Source organism: Athene noctua, chromosome 7 (assembly GCF_965140245.1).
Source record: "Athene noctua chromosome 7, bAthNoc1.hap1.1, whole genome shotgun sequence".
NCBI classification, from domain to species: domain Eukaryota; kingdom Metazoa; phylum Chordata; class Aves; order Strigiformes; family Strigidae; genus Athene; species Athene noctua.
Genome location: NC_134043.1, coordinates 39,464,091 through 39,485,412, shown reverse-complemented (window position 1 = coordinate 39,485,412; position 21,322 = coordinate 39,464,091). Strand labels below are relative to the sequence as shown.

The window sequence follows — 21,322 nt, the reverse complement described above, 5'->3', positions numbered from 1 at the left end:
AAGAAGGATGTGGCTGATTTATGAATCTTGATGGAGCCCAGTCACTACCTGGGGAAACAGACACTAAGAACTGCCCTTTGTACAAGCTCAGACCAGGTGTTCCCTACAACAACAGGGTCCAGGAAGGTGCTACAAGATCAACATTTCCCTTTCAGAATTATTAGTTTCTCTTTCAGGGTGACATTTTCAGACACAGCAACTGATCTCTTTTTTTTAAAAAAAAACCCTTTTATTCTAAACATGCCTAAATAATGTAAGTTTTCCAAATAGTCTGGCTGTGTTAAGTTACCTTCTCTTTTTAGTTTGACAGCTGTGTATTTGGTCCTTTATTTTGCCGAGTTCTGCCCTTAGTCTGAATTTAATCTTACACAGAAGACAAACAGATCCAACTTGCTTTAAAATACTGCCCTTTAAGGTGTTTTTCCACTTTCCAAAGAGTGTATAAAGTGCAGCGGAAATATCAGTGTTTGTGAGTGATGCCAAACAGCTGTATTTGCTTTGCAAATTGAGGGTGGTTTTTTTTTAAAAAAGATGTCTGGCCTAAATGCCAAGCCTTGTCCTGCTCTTAATTCCCTGACTGAATCCCTTACCTTAAAAGGAGTATCACACATAACTAGTTCTGTAATTACAAGATTAAAAAAAATTTTGTTGAAGATAGGCCCAAGAATTACTTTATAAGTATTTTGAGCAGTAAAACACTTTGAGAAACTGGCAGATATAATTCCAAGCATACATAGACACAAGAAGTGGATGATGAAGAGACACCATTCTGACCACAGCTACAGTTCAGAGCACAGACACGCTCGGTGTGCTGAGACTGCAGCATTCCCAGAACCAGCCCAACCAAATCCACGCTTACATCCCTCATCAAAGAAACTGTGTTTGCATCACAGTCTGAAGCGAAATGCTGTCTCTCACCTGTTAGTCCTGGGTCTGTCACAAACTGAGCCTCCATACATCAAAGGTTATCTGGTACTGATGAGCCCAAGGTTAGTGCTGAGTTATGACTGGCATGACAGATTTTATTTATTTGCAGAAGCCTACTTGTGAGAAGCTGATTTATGGAATAAAATAACTTTCAATAATCCTGTCAAGTAAAGAAGCTATAAAGAAGGAGTAAAAGTCATTAGAGTTAAGTTAGATTTTCTTTTTTTAGGAGGGGTTACAAGAAGAGACATATATAAATTTCACAAATTATGTAAGGACAATATAATAAGATTCCTGTGCAATATCTGCATGGAAATTATAATTACATCTCTTACAGTTGAGGTTACAAGTCAAACCATAAGGCAGCAGATAAATTTTGAAAAAGCTACCTAGCTGATGGGTGTGCACGACAGATTCTGGAATTTCAGTCCCATTTACTCAAAATACTCAGTTTAAAGCATGATAGATAATCTAGCATAGAAGCAGTGCTTGCAGTGCTAAGAAAGCCAATGTTCACCATGTTTGTTTTTCTTTCACCACTCTTCCAGATGAAGATGAGTTATCTGCCTTTTAAAATCAGGTTTTACCAATATTCACGTGTGGAAAACTGTATACAGATATCAAGAGAAATAAAAATAATCAAAATCACCCATAAGGAATGCACCTCACTCTACACTCTGAGATTTATTTTTCAAGGGCCACAGAGGAAAAGTAAACCAGTCAGTGCTAATGAAGTGTGCAGTCAGCTAACAGGAACTAGGCAGAGAAAACTGATAAAAAGCAACAGCAAACAATAACTTCTTTTAAAGATATTCGAGTGTCCAACTATTACTGACCTTTTACACCTTTCTGATTCAGACACTGAGGCCACTAGTTCACTTGATTCTGGATTCTGACACCTTACTTTGTTAAATAATAACTTAGAAGTATGTCCAGGATGGAGGTGGCTCTCATGGGAAGGCTCTGTTCCATGCATTAGAATCTAGCAACTTGTGGCATTAGCATCTAGCTAAAAGCAGAAGTCTAGTCCAATCTAAACTCAGCTGAAAGCATTCCGTTGATACCAGCTGAATTAAGCAAATAAAATTTGAGTAAGATCACAAAGGCTAGGCACTGCAAAGCAGCAAACACCAGAATATTTTAGAAAGAAAATTTTAATTTTTTGGAAGAAACAGATTTTCTGAAATACAGAATCAGAACATTAAGACTAAGTAAGATTTTTATTTTAATAGAAAACTCAGAATGATGTAGTATCTACTCAAATATGTACCTCCACATTCTGCTGCACTTTGCTGTAACAAATTTATTAGTCATAGCTCTCATTATGGACAGATGGTTCCTACAGCAACAATATAGAAAAATAATTTGGATTCAAGTCTAGAACACCTGCAACTTTTTCATATGCAAAAAAATAAATCCAACTAGTCATAGAAAAGTGGCTGATAAGAATGGAGAATAGGGCTGTGCATCTGAATAGCCATGACTATATACATTCCAAACTTAAGAAATGAGCATTTCTCCTCAGCCTCATAAAAATAGTTTGTCAATTAAAAATACCAATATGTAATGCATTTAATACAATTTATACTTGAATTTAAAGATCTCAGATTATGGAATAATAAACTAAAATCAAATGTACGGCTTTTTCAAATGTTCTTGTATATAACAATACTCTCTGTGTATACAGTGTGCATGCATGTACGTCTATACATGCACAGAAAGAAAGAGATGTATAGAGATTTGCTGAAAAATTCTACAAGATTATCTGATTTCATTGCAGACCACAGCATACAGACTTCCTGGGATCCTTCTAACACAGACTGCTCTAAAAAACAATAATGTTGACTGCTATAACCACATATCTACAACAGGTTTTTGCTATTATGAATTTAATTATCCTTTTATTTTTCCCGTCTAGATTTCAGTTTTCTAAGTAGTAAATGCTGCTTTGGTAGGATTCTGTACTGTCATGACAAAGTAACTGTGAACATATTGGGAAAAGCCTTGAAAGTATGAATTAATTTTGATAATTAGTAAGTAATAAAGATACCAACAAGTTTTAAGCAGCAACAGATTTAAAATGACTATGTTCTGACTTATTTTCTTTCACCAGCAAGCATCTTGAGCGAGAAACTAAAATGAAGAGATTAAACTTCTCTGTCTGCTGTCACCGTGACATTTTAAGCCACCAAAGTCACAGCTGGCACTGAAAGAACAGTGGCATCGGCAGAGACCTCCATCCTTGCGGGACATAAGTTGCATTGCGACGCTCTGCCAGCACTGCCTTGGAAAGGCCTGTGGTCTGTGGTGTCGGGTGTATGATGCTTTCGTCGGGCCTTTTCTGAATGTGTCGGATTCTCTGTGGTCCTTGTAGTTGTGGACTGCTCTTGATTTTTCATAGCTCCTTTATTTTTAGATCTGAAGCTGTTATGCTGCTGTCTTCTGTGTTCAGACCTGGAACCACTCTTCACATTATTTTGATCTGCCTCATTACTGGCACCTTGTGATTTAAGAGATCCATTGAGCCGGACGTTTTGGTGCTGTGGGTTGAATCTTCGTCTCTGGCTAGGAGGCCCATTCTACCCAGATAGAAATTGGATAGATGTTAGGTTATCTGAATCCTTCTAACAAGATAACAAATACAGCAATCAGAATTAACAAAAATTGCAGAATAAAATTTTCAGTGTAACTAGGAGAGGGAAAACACTATACAGTTTTGATTGTTGCCGGAGCAAATAACACTTGAAAACTGAACTATGAGTAATATGCTACATCTGAGTAGCCTGGAAATGTAGATGGTAGGTTCACCACTGATGCCAAATTAAAATCTGCCATGATTCAAGACAATATAGAAAAGGGGATGAAATACTAAGCATCTCAACAGCATCAGTTAAGAAGCACTTAAGAACTTGATACTGATGGATTTCTTCCAAAATCATGAAAACGCCTTTCCTAGTAAAGTACTGTGTAAATACTACAGTAAGACTGCAGGAAGAAGAGAAATTCATATGTAAATTAAAGTCAAGTTAAGAATCCACATGATGGAAGAGATGTCCATTGTGGGATCTTGCTCAGAGGAAGCTTTGATCCTTATCAGTAACTGGCTGAATTGCTTTATTTGCATGACTGCCAAGGCAGCTGATTCTATACCTTCACTGACATTATGTAACACTCCTACATTTCTCTCCAGGCACCTATTTGAGCCAAAAATCCCTACCTGGACAATACTCAGACCAACTTCAGTTGGCAGCTTTCCCTAAGCACAACAGCACAAGGACATTCTAAGGTGCTCTTATAATGAAGTAGCTACCAATACAGCACAATACTAAAAGCTGTATTATACATGCTTCTGAAATAATATGCTTTTAAACCTGACAGGATTCCACTTTCAAGGTCTATTTAATACTCATCCTTCAACAGCATATCAACTGATCATTTCTCAAGGATTAGGGATAAGTGTTTCACCATTGTAGCATGTAGGGCAATCACCTATTATGGACAGTTTGGGTTTTTTTCAGTCTTATTAACTGCCAGTAGTCACTTCTGAACACCAGACACCACCTTTGCTAGTATGGCATTTTTGGTATTTCCACCTTGTATGTTCACACTGCCTTGAAAATTAAGCTGGAAAACATATACTTGCATGTTTTCAGAAAATATTAATTAAATATATGGACTGCAAACCAGTATTTGGTTTTGTATTAACAACTTTCAACGCTGCATATTTTTCTGAAGTTCTTGAAATAATTTAGTTTCGTTCATAACTGGTTTCTTACCTGCTTATTTGTTGGGATTACTTGGGAAGAAGATTCTGTAGGATTGGGAGAAAGATGACTTTGTACTTTAGTGCTGGCTGGTTTATTATCAAAGTTCTTGGCATTACTAGAGGACTTTCGGGTGTGCGTATTTTGCTTGCCAGTTGTTGCATGCGAGGTCATTGAAGACAGCACTGAGCTACATGGTGTTCTTGAGGAATAGTTGTTCTTTGGATGAGAAACTATAAAAAAAGTATTCTGTATTATCAGTTAAATGATCAGCATCTAAACATAAGGCTGTATTCTTACCTTGCTTACAGTTAATTTTGATAGCATCATTCCAGCCTTACTTTAAATACTGCAGTAAGCTACATAACTAGGGTTGGAATTAGACCATAGCATTTCACTTCTGTGAAACTGCTTCATCACGAAGCACTTCTGAGACAAAAGAGCCAATGTGGTAGAAGTGTGCTAAAACTAGCAGGAGTCTGGCAGAGGTTAGGCTCAGGTCATCCAAGAAAACTTTTCAAAATTCGCGGTACCTCTTGTTTGCTTGTGAGTTTTTAACCAGTTGAGCTGAACACACATGCTGTCAGGACTGCCTTGCACTGCTGTCCTATCAATAATGCTCCTAATGGCAGTCCTTCAGGCAACAAAGGAAGAAACACAGGAAGGAAATGAGTGGAATGACAGTAACTCTCTTGAGCGCTTGAGGTCAAAGGAAGTTGTGCCTGCAGACACCACAGACTAAATTCAATTTGAAATTATTCTTTGATCATGGAAGGCTGAATAGGCTGACGTTTGCTTCTATGTATGTACTAGCTACAACACAGGTAACAGCCATGAAAGCTTCCTTAGTATGTCTAAATACTTTTTAAGAAGAAGAAAAAAAAGAAAGAGTCTAGTGCCTGTTGCTCATTCCTCTCAAAAGAGATAGTTAACAAAGGTTCTTCTGTGCCATGGATATCAATAAAAATTGGAACTGAATGCAATGCACTAATCCACTTCATGGAGATCATGGCAGTCAGCACCATCAGGAACCACTATTGCTCATCTCAGTATATTCCTGCTTCCTAGTGTTGAGATTGCCTGATTTCTTAGCCATTTCCACGCCTGGATGTGAAGTGCCCCAAACAAACCCTTGATTCCTACCTCTCTGCATTTCTACAAGCTCTTCAAGCTGCCTGTTTCTGTTCAATGATCCCTAAGCAGTCTTAAAGAGGACTCTGAGGCTATTGAAGTAAAGTTCTTGATCTTAATTTGTTGTTCTGATTATGGAAATTTCCTGCTTCCTTCTGGTACAGATGACAAACCAGAGGATCACTTCAGTGAGACACTTGTTTTATCTAAGAAGTACTTCTATTTTTTCCACTTCTATCACAGAGAAAGAAGATGTGGAATAATTTTAGCAACTGAGCATCATCTGTTACATTTTTTGAGGCTCTTACTCATTTACGTCAACAGCAGCCATTTCTCCCACTAGGTGTCCTCTTCAGAAAAACAATGCAACTATCTGTACAATTAACAAAATTTTCTGTCTTAAGTTCAGTGAGGTCAGCTGCCACTGAATTCTACTGCTCTCTCTTGTCTAAAATAGACTGTTGCACATAGAAGCCCATATAAAAATCCAGGTGCTTGTCATAAAAATGTATTTTTAACAAGAAAGATGTACAAGGAAGAGGTACAACCCACCACCGGGCATTCTGGATACTTGTCAGTCCAATTATTTTTGTTTCTTCCTGTCCTTCATTGTGAGTGTATGCTGCCTACCCTCTTCCCACGCTAGAACATGATTTCCTTTGCACAAGCTCTGTGGTTTTGGTTACTGCCTTTGTTAAAGCCCTCAACATTGGCCTTTCTTAGCTATAGACCTGGTATAATCCCTGTTTGAGGGGTATTTGCAGCTCCTAGAAGAGTATGGGCCTCATTGCAGGATGCTCCAAAGAGAAACATCTTTTGAACTCCACAGTTCTTATCAAAGACATGCCAACATCAACATCATGAGTTGCTCATTTACGGTCACTGAGGGCAGATTAGAGCAAAGTTCTTCAGAAGGCCAGTGCACTCTCAGTCATTTGTAAGACAGCACTGCTTCCCCGCAAATAGCTGTTCTTTTGACTTCACTGACCTGATGTGCTGGTTTGGGCTGTGATAGAGTTAATTTTCTTCACAGTAGCTAGTATGGGCTGTGTTTTGGATTTATGCTGGTAACACAGGGATGCTTTAGTTACTGCTGAGCAGTGCTCACACAGTCAAGGCCTCTTCTCCCTCTCACCCCACCCCACCAGTGAGCAGGCTGGGGGTGCACAAGGAGTTGTGAGGGGACACAGCAGGGACAGCTGACCACAACTGACCCAAGGGCTAGCCCAGACCGTATGGCATCATGCTCAGCCTATACAGCTGGGGGAAGAAGGAGGAACGTGGGGATGTTCAGAGGGATGGCGTTTGTCTTCCCAAGTAACCGTTACATGTGATGGAGACTGGCTGTCCTGAAAATGGCTGAACACCTGCCTGCTGATAGGAAATGGTGAATGAATTCCTTGCTTAACTGTCTTTATCTCAACCCATGAGTTTTCTTACTTTTACCCTTCTGATTCTCTCCCCCATCCCACTGTGAGGGGAGCAAGCAAGCAGCTGAGTGGTGCCTAGTTGCCAGCTGCGGTTAAACCACACCACCTCATTTCAGCAGGTCTGCATCAAACTACGCTTAACTAATACTTTACTGAAAGAAGGTATAAATAATTATCTTGCAGAATTAACTGCAGCTGGAAATTATTTAGGAAAGTAGTTCAATAAGTTTAAAAAAAATAGTCTATGGTTGTACCAGCAGCAGCTGTGGTTATATTAGTCAGGATAATCTTTACAGAATTTTCAATCTCTTAAACTTCAGGGTATGAGATAGTGTCTATGAGGTGACTGTGAACAATCAGATATATTATTGGGAGGCTTATGCCTTTGAAACATCCTGAGTTGGCTTCAGTGAGAGACAGGATACAGGGATAGATGGATCTTCAAAGTGTTCTGCAAAAGCAATTCTTATGGTCTAATGAATTAAACCGGTTATGCCTCAAAGGAGTCAGTTCTTTAGCTGTGCAGTCAGAACATCATTTTGGCAGACTGTGTGATTTTTTTTTTTTTTTTCTCTATTTATAGTACCTCCTTGAAAACACTAATTATTTTTCTTCCCGAAATTGTTTTCCTTCTGCCAAGATGCACTAGTTCAGTATTGTGTTAAAAGAGTTTTTCTCCTGAGTGATGGGATATCATGGGACAGGGTGACATCTGGGGCAAAGCATTATAGCATTTACTTTTTTTGGGGAAAAAAGGCATGACAAAGATGAGAAATAGGCTATCTCTCATTTTGCAACAGGGACATGACACTTGGAGAGAAAAAGAACCGGAATTCGCAAGCAGAAGTGCAGATGATTTGGAAACAGGAACATCTGGGACTATGTTTAGCTCCTGAAAAACCCAGTGAATAATGTTACAAAGCTGGGCAGTTACTTCCTAGCAGGAGAGATCTGAATTGGTCTCATAACATTAAACTCACACAGAGAAGCTTCTCTTTACTAGTTATTCATAGATTATTGAATTTGAGTGTTCCCCAGATTATTTCCACTTGGAAATCCTGTTTAGCTGGAAAACTCAACTGATCTGAGAAATACCTGGAAATCCCTGACAAAGAGGGCACTGTGCACATGCAGATGGACTGTCCAGCACATGTTCAGTGAGTCTAATGTGTTGCATACTGTCAAGTTGACTTGTGTGTGTGCAAGCCTGCTGCATCCAGATACATGGTTCATGTCAGGCTTGCTGCACACACACACGCTGGCAGTACACATGCCATTATTTGTGCTGGCATTACCTGAACAAGTACATGGAACACTGTTCCGAGAACTTCTGTGTGAGAAATCACGAGCACTTACTTTCTCCACAGAGCTGAATTTGGGTCTTCAGCTGTTCTGTATCACAGGAAAATCGGGCAGACCTGCCCAGCTCTTCATCATATTTCCGTTCACTCACAAAGTGCTGCAAAAATACAGACAAATTAACAGTCATTAACAGTCTGAGCAAAAGACTATATGGATGGTACAGAAACCAATCAATACTTATCTTAAGTTCACTTTAAGGCTTAGCAAACTCTTGACCCTGCCCTGTACACAGGATCTCTATGCAGAACCAAGTATTTTCCCATCTTTATCAAATTACATGTCTCTCAGCCCAGTGATGGGTGGATCACTGCCACTCTTGGGAAGTGATCATCGCAGCATATGCGTTTGATCACTGAACCTGAAGCTACCAGGTGTACTTGTTAACAGAGTCTCATAAATGATAAACAGTAAAACTCCCCACTGCTACATTTATGAGGCGATAGCTTACACTTCTCTGACAGTGCCTGTACACTGCTCAGAGGTGCTATAACGCTTTAAGAAGGAATGCTTTTCTCACAGAAAGCTAGTTACCTTTTGGCCCATAGCAGAAATGAACAGCCTGGGCATGTTAACATGATAGCTCTTTCTTGACATTTACACTAACAGCTAAAATACCCAAGCAGAAGTAAATGCCTGACCTTAATTTCAGCTCTGAGTTCAGACAGTTGTGCTTCAGCCATCTGACTGGCTAGGTCTGTCAGTCTCTTCAGCTCCTCAGCTTTCTTCTGCCGAGCAGTCAGGATTTCCACTGCCAAATACCAGTAGTTGATAATTAACACTGGGAAGGCATATTGCTCTGTAATTCATTACTCTTTGGGCACTAACACTGTATATCACATCACACACACACATCTCTCAGACTCCTGACTTCAACTAGACTTCCAATATGCTGCTAGCACAGATTAAGACAATCAGTATATATAACTGAACTGCCTGATGTTGAAAAAGATATGGAAATGGGATAGCTGTCAGAAAATCAAAATTAAACCAATCCGTCAAAGTTTAGACAAACAGGGGCAGAGACATACTGTTTTGAGTTTTCCAGTGCTTTATTTTTAAGCACAAATCAGGAAACCTCCCATTGAAACATGGACAGAAGCGTTACATTGGGTCAACAGCCTGTTTCTGAAGACACACTATATTTTATTTGCACAGGGGCATTTCAGTTCCTCTGAAAAAAATCCGTTCATATACAGTTTACATTAAAATCACTGGCCTTGCAATTTTGCTTTCAAGTACAGAATATACATTTGCATTTCTGCAGCAAAGCAGTATAACAAAGGCCAACAGTCTTTATGAAAAAATACTAAATATTCACTTGTACATAAAATACACAAGACAAGCAGACAAGACAATATATACAGTCTTGCAATGTATATTTTATATAACAATAATATACACAAGACAATATATAGCAATCTTGTAATGCATATTTTGTATACAAGACTGCTTGTCTTGTATATTTTATATGAGGAAGGGGTGAATAGTTACATTCTTATAGGAAAAGATTAATCACGAACCACAAAGCAATGGTCCACTTACATGCAGGATAATATGACATTACAATTCTGGTGGAAAATTAAATATATGTAAGCTCTATTACCTACATGGTGATTCGGTGTAAAAGCAATAACTGATTAATTAGCTGGTGGGATCGACACTTATGGCAGAGAGGAAATATAGCATCTAAATGTAAAATAATAACAACCATAGTCTTTTGACTAGAGCTTATACCTACAGTCAGAGTGAGTGGTAGCTGTAAACTATCCTAAGGCCACAGTTACAGCTGTGGAGACTTTGGTTTCTTTGACTTCTTTTGCCACAAATTTCCAGAGCAGACTTGGCAAGTTACCTAATCAGCTCACATTTTGTAATGTCGTTTTTTAGGTGAGAATTAATGATATTACACAAAGAGTTTGTATTTCAACCTGTTATCATTTATCTAACCAGGTGGCACCTTCTTTTGAAAGGGACCTTTAAAGGTCATCTAGTCCAACCCCCCCTGCAATGGGCAGGGACACCTTCCACTAGATCAGGTTGCCTAGAGCCTGGTCCAACCTGGCCCTGACCGCTGCCAGGGAGGGGGTGTTGACCACCTCTCTGGGCAACCTGTTCCATGTACAGCACGACCCAGCAGTCACGGGGAGACAGAGCTGCAGCTGTCCAGCTGTGTGGGAGCAACCAAACCATACGATAGAGGAGTGTGTGTCAACAGGGCAGGGAAGGCAGAAGGTGATACAGTTCCTTTAGCCTTGTCGATAAATCTGTGCTTACATTATTACTTATACTAAGAACAGAGGTGTATCTATCTTTCTAGTTGATCTTTTAATTTCATTTTTGTGGAACATGGTCTATAAGTCTGAGAAACTTTTATCAGATTAAATGAACAGTTTACTAGCTGTTTTTCTTTGTCCAGTAATCCTGCTTTTTGCTTATCCTAGGTAATGCTAATATTGTTTCTTCCCAAGATCAGCATCCACATTGCTGAAGGAACTAACCAAACCATATATGATCTCATCTCATCTCATCTCATCTCATACTGGCATTTATCTCTGCATGAGATGCCAGCCAAATATCCATTTTAAAAAAAATAAAAATAATTATCATATTTGGAAATTTTCCCAGTATTGACAGTAAGAGTAAGATTACCCACTGTAAAATAGTCCTTTGGTGCAGCAAATCGATGTGAAAATAATAATGTAAATCTTGGTTAGCATGTTACAGTCCTATAACAGCTTTCTGCCTAAAGGCATTTTGCAAGCCTACAACAGCCTTGAGAGACAGCAGAAACTACACTGTTAGACAGGTCAGGGGCCATCCACTGTCACCCGTACAGTCAGCATGAAAGCAGGGAAATAGAACCTGCCATGTGCAAATGCAGCACTTTGCATGCCTGTAGGTAAGAACTAGGTTTAACTTCCACAAAAATTACTACTATACCTGTCCAAGATTAATGAAGGGGCCCTATGATACCATCAGCCCTGGACAGTGGATTTCCAAAATGTGGGGTTTTTTTATGCAGTTAAGGCTTAAATCCATATCTGCTGATATCAGTGGGAATTGTACCACTGATTTTCCTGGGAGCAAGTGCATGTCCTGTAGCTGATTATGGCTACCTGGTCTCTCCAGGTAACCAGAGAGCTGCTGATATGTTTCCATCCACAACTCCTCCCCAGAATAGCACAGAACTCCAAATCCACATCTATGTCATGTTAGTACTAGAAATGTAGATTCCAAACACAAACTAATGCCAATCTTTGCTGCAACAACTCATACCTTTTAGTTTCCACACATAGATAACTGCAAGAGACTTGGCTAGCAATGGAGTGCTAAGTGAGAGTACTAAATGCAAACGAAGCATTCAAGAATGTTACACATATTTGTGACCCTTCTTGGAAGAACCTTAAATTCACAAACCAATTAAAAGGACCATATGCATACATAGCAGTGATATTTTCATCTGCCAGGCAAAGTATTATTCTAACAATACTTTGGTTACTCTTCAGTTTCTTGCTTAGTGCTCTCTATTGAAACACATCCCCTTGATTACTGGGTCATGAATACCACACCTCAGATGGGGTATAAAACAGATATTGTGGTATCCTAATACATGGCCCATCTTGCCTTCCCCCCAAGGAAATATATATATATATATAAAACATACTTATACAAAACCCAGAGATGACATGAAAGCCTGAAATCAGATCAACTTCCACAGATTAAGAAAACAGATTCTAGTAAACATCTGGGTTTTGACTTTTTTTATTGTTCTGATTCATAAGCTTGGTAACTGTTCCTTAAAGCTATGCAAGGCCACACAATAACCCACTCCCCTAGTAATTGCCAGTATTCTAACTCATATATGTAATATAAGCAAGCAGTGATTAAGAAATGGAAACAAAGTAACTGACAAACTGTAAAAATAAGAAAAAAAGCATGGTCAAAAATCTCTGATAACTAAGCAGAATGAATAAATAATTTACACCAAACTTCATGTGAACTTTTGGCTTACCTTAATTTCATAATATTGACATTTTGATGCACAGTTCTTATAGATAGAAACTATCCAGAAACTACCCTGGAACATCAAAGACTTACTTGATTGCATGCATATACAATGAAAGATGCTGGAATGTTGCTGACCAAATTTATGTATGGTGTCATTTTCTGCCAAGCAAAACAAATGTTTCCATGACTATTCCAAAAGTTGTCTGTGTATTTTTTTACTTACTGGCTTCTTCTTTAACTTTATCAATTTCTGCCATTAATGACACTTCTTTGTCTATGATGCTAAAAAAGGGAAAAAAGAAAGAAAAAAACCACAACTTAATCCATGCTAGAAGTCCATCAAAATCAAATGCTATAACTACACAAAGACTTCAGATCTTAGTTATGAGCAGTTTTTAAATTAATAAGACTTAAAAGATGGAAGTTAAAGAAACAGCTAGGCAAAAACTGACTACAAAACATTAGTGATAATCAGTGTATGGTGATTTATACAAATGTCTCACTGGCCTGTCTGTGTTTCTGCACAGATGTGGAAGTCACTCTGATTTGCCTCTTCAGAACTGTCTGAGCACAGCAATCCTCAAATGACTAAACAGTCTTTTCCTAATTAAGCCAGATACACCATTGTCGCTACTCAGGTTAATACAGTTTAGGTCTCAGTGCAATATTAAGAATAAAACAGAATTAAAGCTGTGGGGAAAGAGGTCCTTCTCTTCCTTAAATAGATATATTCTTGTAAAATATGTCAGGGTAAACAAAAAAATGGTTTGCAATGTAAATAAGCATTAATGTATCTCTATAACACAGGTCAACTTCCTTGCTCTCCATTCTCTCCAGGACTGGGAAGTTGTGGTTCCACTTTTATCTGGCCTCCCTATAGGTGTCATATGCCTCTCCTTTCACAAATCTCTGCTGTGCAATGCCTGACAGTGCTTTTAAGCTGTCAAAGTGAAAACTCATCAGGTGGGTCCACTGGGAGCAGACAGCAGGTCTGGTAAATTGTTCACATTATCAACCTGGTGACGTTGTTCAGTGAAACACCATCACTGGAGAATGCTATTCAGTGGATAGTGCTCTGGTGTGCCACTCCATTTTCCCCTCACCAGATTATTCTTAGCCATGTTCACATTTAATAAACACCACCAATGTTAATGTTTATGTTTGCATGTGAGTAATCTCAAGCAGCTGGGGGGAAACTGCAAAAAGTAGGTCAAACACCAGGAGTAAATCTAGGCACGCACTCACCGGAAGAGTGGAGTTCTCAACCCTTAGAGTAAAATCATCCTTAAATGTAAGCTTTTGCACCCAGTGAAGACACCAAGTTATATGTGAACTAGCTTCCATCAGAAGGAAGATGTTATAGAAAACTCAAGAACAAAACATTTGCCTAGAATTCCCTGAGCAAGAAAGGAAAGATCCTACAGAATTCAGTGGGCAGCAATCAAAGACAGAAGACTTCCAGAGGAAAGGACTGACGGGTTCTTGACTAGAACAGTGACAGACTAGGGAGAGGGCAGTGTAGAGAATAACATGGCAGATACACAGCTGACTCAACCAGAAACTTAGCAGCTAGAACATATGCTAGTGCCACGCAGCCTTCCTTGAAATCTTCCTATAAATTAACCAAGCTCATACAGGAGGTTTGCAACAGAAGTTCTGCAGAGTCGTACCCTCAGGCTTTACCACTCAACCATGCCACCTTTAGAGGAGAGGATACTACCTTTACACTGCCTCCCCACAGCCAACAAGAGGGACAGAAACAGGTTGGCTGATGGCAAAGGATGCAGCATAATACATTTTCCTGTTTCATACATATAAACAACACTAAAAATACTGGTTGGGCCTGCCAGATCAATTTAGTGTGACTTACACACCAGAGGAAATAAAACAGCAGATTTTTTTATGGTAGAGCAAATCAGTTAAGAGGCATACACTTACAATGAAAGGACACACTTATTCCAGTTGGCCCTCAATATTCTCCAGGCATAAGCATTAAGCTTGGACGCCAAATAGGCAGGTGATGATTCCAGCTTGCTAACCTAAATAACAATTGCTTTTCAGAATTAATCTATTTTCAATTAGCTTTTGTAACTACATGGCATAATAAACTTCCTTGGCTTTCACAGTCGGTGGCTGCAATGAGTCTTGTAAGTTCTCATCTGTTTCTACCCTCCACAAAAAAAAAGATATTTCAATGGTCTTTAATATTTTCCCCTGAATTTAAAAGTCTGCACATTTTTGCTTTTGCTGTCTCCATTACAAAAGTGCCTCCCTAGTGTACTAAACAGGTAATGTAAACTTTTGGCTAGAAAAAATATTCAGGGAACAAACTCATAACAGCAGAGCTCAGTAGAGCTCTATTTTCACCCCGCTCATTCCATGACTGTCCTCTTCCCACTCCAACAACAGATCCTTGCTTAACTGCTTGGCCCTTAACATTTTGATACCAAATAAAAACACTTTTAATATCAGAATTAGAACAAGGCCGTAGCAGTCCTATATTTATCATATTCTATAGTCAGATCTCATTTATTACCAGAGAGTTTTTCATTCCTAATGTTTTAGTGTGGTCTCTGATGAACATTTCAGGAAAGTGTTTGGATGTTTTAAGTAGTACAGGCCAGGAATGTGATGAATTTGATGAAGAACAACCACTTGAGTACTTCCCTTGCAGCTACAAACTTACCACTGCAAAAACTAAAGAATAAAACAAGAGAAAAAGTCGTTGGTGCCTTTGACAATATGACACTAACTTACTGTGATAAACTAAATTTCTTTAACAGACCGATCTTCATAGAGTTGCCCTTCCCTGAAGACAACGCAGCTGTACTAACTTATACCAGCTGAGGACATGGACTTTCTCTCCTGACAAAAGGAAAGGAACACACTAATTCTCATCTGGAAGTGTACAGCCACATTTCTCAGCTTAGAAATTATGAACTACTATATGTCATAGAATAATGGGCGAAGTTAACATTTCTTTAGAAATGTCATAGGCCAACCAGCTCTAGGAAATGTTATATTTCTTCTTAGTTCACATAGGGGTCAATTATTAAGGAAATCGAGTAGGAATCAATTTGGTTCCTTTCTAGTCACATAGAGCACTTCAGTGAAAAACCAACCAATTCCTCCTCCATCAAGAACTTGGCGAAGTTATAAACAAGTGAAAACAACACAGAGAAAGCTTGAAAACTGGACTGGAAAGAAAAAGATAAAACAAATACAAAAAGAAAATAAATGCTAACAGATACAGAAGGAGAAAGAACAAGAACACTATGGAAAAAGTAATGGATCAAATATTGTCTTGTTCCTGCTAAGATCCCACTGTTTTCATATGAATCTTGGAGAACCACTTAAGCTGAACAGCTTCTTAACTCATGGAGGTTTAACTGTTTTTAATGTATTTTCTGGAATAAGGCCCTACTCAGCCTCAATAGGATGATCATGACCAGACCTCAGTGCTAGCATTATCGAATCACGGCATTATCTAGACTGGAAAAGACCTTTAAAATCATCCAGCCCAACCATTAATCTAACACTGACAGTTCCCAACTCCACCATATCCCTCAGTGTTATGTCAACCTAACTCTAAAACCCCTCCAGGGATGGGGACTCCACCACTGCCCTGGGCAGCCCATTCCCACGCCCAACAACCCCTTCTGGAAAGAAATGCTTCCTAATATCCAGTCTAAACCTTCCCTGGCACAGCTTGAGGCCATTCCCTCTTGTCCTGTCCCTTGTTACTTGGTTAAAGAGACTCATCCCCAGCTCTCTGCACCCTCCTTTCAGGAGCTGTAGAGGGCGATGAGGTCTCCCCTCAGCCTCCTCTTCTCCAGACTAAACCCCCCCAGTTCCCTCAGCCGCTCCCCGTACGACCTGTGCTCCAGACCCTGCCCCAGCTCCGTTGCCCTTCTCTGGACAGGCTCGAGTCATTCAATGTCCTTTTTGTAGGGAGGGGCCCAAAACTGAACCCAGTCATCGAGGGGCGGCCTCACCAGTGCCGAGTACAGGGGTGAGATCCCTTCCCTGTCCCTGCTGGCCACGCTACTGCTGACACAAGCCAGGATGCCATTGGCCTTCTTGGCCCCCTGGGCACACTGCTGCCTCCTGTTCAGCCGGCTGTCAATCACCCCCCCAGGTCCCTCTCTGACTGGCAGCTCTCCAGCCACTCCTCCCCAAGCCTGTAGCCCTGCTGGGGGTTGTTGTGGCCCAAGGGCAGCCCCCGGCATTTGCCCTTAGTGAAACTCCTCCAGTTGGGCTCAGCCCATGGCTCCAGCCTGCCCAGGTCTCTCTGCAGAGCCTCCCTACCCTCGAGCAGATCAACACTCCCACCCAACTGGGTGTCATCTGCAAACTGAGGGTTCACTCGATCCCCTCATCTAGATCATCAGTAAAGATGTTAAACAGGAGTGGCCCCAAAACCCAGCCCTGGGGGACACCACTCGTGACCGGCCGCCAGCTGGATTTAACTCCATTCACCACAACTCTCTGGGCCCGGCCACCCAGTTTTTTACCCAGCAAAGCGTGTGCCCAGCCAAGCCACGAGCAGCCAGTTTCGCCAGGAGAATGCTGTGGGAAACGGTGTCAAAGGCCTTACTGAAGTCAAGGTAAACTACAAACACAGCCTTTCCCTCATCCAATAAGCAGGTCGCCCTGTCGCAGAAGGAGATCAGGTTTGTCAGGCAGGACCTGCCTTTCATAAACCCATGCTGACTGGGCCTGAGCATCTGGTTGTCCCGCTTGTGTTGTGTGATGGTACTCAGGATGAGCTGCTCCATCAGCTTCCCCGGCACCAAAGTCAAGCTGACAGGCCTGTAATTTCCCAGATAATCCTTCTGACCCTTCTTAAATATGGGCATAAGAATTGAGAATGCTCAAAGCTTGGCTCAGCAATACCTCCTAGGAATGCATTTTCTTTCAATGTTTCTTAGTGTCCACTTGATACCAATCTTATGCCAAGACAGTACACTCCAATGCACAGCTGCAGCCATCGGTGTGCTTTGGAGAACTGGACACTGGGTGCTATAGGAACTTTCTGCACACTCATGTATCAACAGATTTGGGCTCTAGCAGAGCAAGGAATAGAATGCATTTCAAACCTAAAGACACCGTGGGGACAATGTTCTGCTAATTCCTTCCTCCCTGGTTATGCTGTTTCTCTTGGGTCTTCTACAGATGTTAGGAACCAGAGTTAAAATCATAAACATGCTTCTTTAGCTGAGGTTCTCGAGAGGCCATAATCTTGTCAATTTTTTCTGATTACTCCCTGCACTAACATTCTATCAGGCATCAGCCATCCCTTCCTCCTTCCCTTCAACATCAGCACTCAAATATACCATTTGAGACTCCTGTGACAAACAACACAACTCAGCACCACCACTCCCCTCTCAATGTACATGAGTCCATGCCCTAACCATGAGTCCACAGGATCCCCTGATGTAGTAGTATTTGCCAGTTCTGCTGCAGGTGTTCAGTGTTTTATGATGCATTTATAATACTCACTGGAGCAAATACTGGGACTCAAATCCCCTCTCTCATTGACCAGGCTCAAGGGCAAATCTGAATCAAGTGAGTCTTTGACTGATGCTGGAGCCAAAACAGAGTGACACTAATACCTCTTTCTTTTTTGTTTCCCTTTGCTACACCTCTCTTCGGGAAGGACTGATTCTATTCTTTTTCCCCTCACTTTTTCAGGATCAGGACCTGGGTACCAAACTCTAGCTATCAGCACCATGTCATTGTTCACCGCAGGTGAATATCTGTAGTTTCGAGCACACAATTCAGCACTGTTTGATTTTAACATCCAGACAAAAATTTTGACGTGGGGTTCAGGAAGGAGATGACTTTGTTGAAGGAACACAGCAAGGCAGAGACTTAATGTAGAGGACATGCAAATAGGGTCAGAACACAGTCAGTGCTTGTGCTGTAGAGATATGAGATGCAGCAGGAGAGAGAGCAGCTCTCTAGGATTTGTTTTGCTGAAGCGATTCTGAAGGCAAGAGCACAAGTGTCCCATTCTTTGTCAAACAGACAGTACTCGTACCTTGGACGTATGCAGGCTGGCAGAATTCACACTAGTATACAATGGCAAAAGACCTGCAAATGCCAAACTGCAGTGAGTTGCCAGCACAGCAATGACAGGGGTAAATAATGGTGACAGCTGCCTCATTTCATAGTTTTATTCTCAGAACAAATTCTGAATTTGTCCTGACATTAGTGGAAATAAATTAATCTTCCTCTAGTTTACTGCATGAAATTTAGTGCTTACACAGTGAAAAAGAAAAGATATTTTCAGTCAGCTGCAATACCTCAAAATCCCACTAAAATGTTTAAAGTTATTAGTGCCTCTTCAGAAAAGCTGCTTCAGATTGCCAGGCTGGCTGATTTATAGCTTTACTGATGAGAATCACAAGGGTTCCAGATGACCAGAATCTTCTCTTTCCTTCTGCCTCTTCTAGGCATTATGATAAACCTATTGTGCCTGAAGAGATGGGGAAATAAAAAGACCAAGCTGACACAGAGGCAAACATGCTGACACAACTCACAAAGGTAAGCCACAGCTGCATGGCACAGAGGTTACTGTTAAGAGTGTAATTCAAGTGAGTCCTTTCAAAACCCTTTTAAACGCCCCAAAATGCCAATTTTCTCCTTGAGGTGTTTAATAAGCCTCACTCTCCCCTAAACCATATTTACGCATAGTTTGAGAATGAATGTTGTTTTGGAGACTAAGACAGACACAGTCAGCTGTGGCATTCTGAACAACTACAGCAGCATTCTTCCTCTGGAAGGGGGAAAGAGCTGTTTTTTCATGGGCATCCTCTGGGGTCTGGTTCAGCAAGTGAGACACTGTAACACTGAGGTACAAGTCCTTTTTTCAGGAGGAAGGGAGTTAGTTGTGGAACACTGCTGGAGTTTGACAGCTTAGGATTCAAAAAAATACAATACCATTCTCCAGTGACTTTGCTCTGTCAGCAGGCTTTGGAACAGACCCCAGTAGCTCCTTAAAATCGTGCTGATTAACAACCTGCTGACGAACTCAAGCAAGTTCAAGGGACATTAGTACTGTTACTGTCTCTGCTATGTCTGAGCTGAGATTACACGCAAACTCATGGGACAGTCCTGACAAGCTCAGTGTTGGTCTTTAAGCATTATGCCTTATTTCCTGTACACATTTCCCTTCTAGCATGAACGTATCTGATCCGCAGGTGGGGTGAAAAAAGACAACTGATAAGAATCTCTAAGACAACTGCATATTTCACAAAAGAATCCCCCACCTCAATCCAAAAGCCAGAACTGTCCCTGTCAAACTTTCAGCACAAGGAACTAGAATGATGTGATGAGAATGTAAATATAAAACCCAACCCCCTGTAATGGGTGATTACAAGCTTTATAGGATTACTGAATAGCCATGTTAATTTGTAACTGAAGAAATTACACTTCAAGCTTTCTTTATATTAATAAACCCGTGGGAAAAGCTATTGTTACATTACGTATTTTACAATGTCTCAGTAAATTATATTCTTCCAGTATTAGCTTATAGTATTTAAATGTTCATGGTGCTTGAAGGTTGTTATGGGATCACTGTATTAACACATACACAATGTTTACACAGCAAACCAGATTACATGAATTTTCATTCTGACCACAAATACAGTCTGACAATAAGCAGATAAACGAAAGACAAAATAAACCAATTTCACTGAAATCCCTCCCTCTGCAGTGTACCATCTGGTAAAAGTAAAAACGCCCAAAGGCTTTTAGTTATTCAAATTTATTTTGTGTTATTCTTTATCTATCTTCACTAATACCATTCTCTTTAGCAGCCAGCTAGCACAGCAGGGTCTGGTAAAGACATCATAATTAAAGGTCTATTTGCATTTTTAACATCTCTTTACAAACAATTAGAAATTCATTGGCTGATCATAAAAACTTGTTTAAGCTGAAAACTGTCATGGAAAACCTCTTTCTGAAAGAACACTTCTAAATTTTATTTATTTAGAAATGAAGGCATCACCTCAGGATTTGGCAGAGTTATAACAACTGTATGAGTGTTACCATGGTTTGTTAGCACCCTGCACGTTTTTACATAAATTTGGAAAGTAGTGCTTTCCTATTTGAGTCTCAGTTTTGATCCAACTACTGAGGTATGTGAGTATCTTACCGGTTTTATATATTTTCTGGCAAGGCAGAAGATTGTGGTCCCTGTTGTTGGGCCCCTGCTACAGAGGAGAGGTAATTCTCCCAAAATCACCCTGGAAAGTGGTGACAAGGAAAGAAGAGTCTAGCTCTAACACCTGTTGAAATTTTTTGAAATAATTATTCCCTATGTGTATTTAATAAATTAGATTTCTCCTTAGTCTGCCACCAATGAGATCAGAAAGGATATACTCACTTTTCATCCACAACCACATGCACAAAAGCAACAATCTACCTGCATGGCCCCAAAAAGCACACACGCTTGTGTTTTACTGAGGATGACAAACACACCTATGGGTGACTGGGAGGAAAGAGGGGAGACACAAGCTATAAAGTATGAACAGGCTAACAGACAGTGCAATCCATCTTTGGATTTCACCTCTGTAATCTGTCTTCCAAAACTTAGAGAAAATAAAGCAAGTATCTGTAAAAGACAAAGGGGCCTGAAGGGAGACATTATGTATCTCATTGAAATATAACCCCCCACCCCAATATAATGAGCTC

At 40.3% G+C, this 21,322-nt stretch overlaps 1 protein-coding gene across 4 annotated transcripts in view; it reads right to left on the bottom strand.

Moving 5' to 3' along the window:
• Positions 1–1,112: 1,112 nt before the first annotated feature.
• SPATS2L (spermatogenesis associated serine rich 2 like) overlaps positions 1,113–21,322 on the bottom strand; it is a 90,615-nt gene continuing 70,405 nt past the window's right edge. For all 4 annotated transcript variants that reach the window (XM_074911247.1, XM_074911245.1, XM_074911248.1 and 1 more), the window contains 5 exons: positions 12,846–12,904; positions 9,253–9,362; positions 8,609–8,711; positions 4,704–4,924; positions 1,113–3,506 (listed from right to left, as the gene is read on the bottom strand). In XM_074911247.1, coding sequence (XP_074767348.1) covers positions 3,108–3,506; positions 4,704–4,924; positions 8,609–8,711; positions 9,253–9,362; positions 12,846–12,904 — 892 coding nt within the window. In that variant the 3' untranslated portion in view covers positions 1,113–3,107. The remainder of the gene's footprint in view (positions 3,507–4,703; positions 4,925–8,608; positions 8,712–9,252; positions 9,363–12,845; positions 12,905–21,322) is intronic.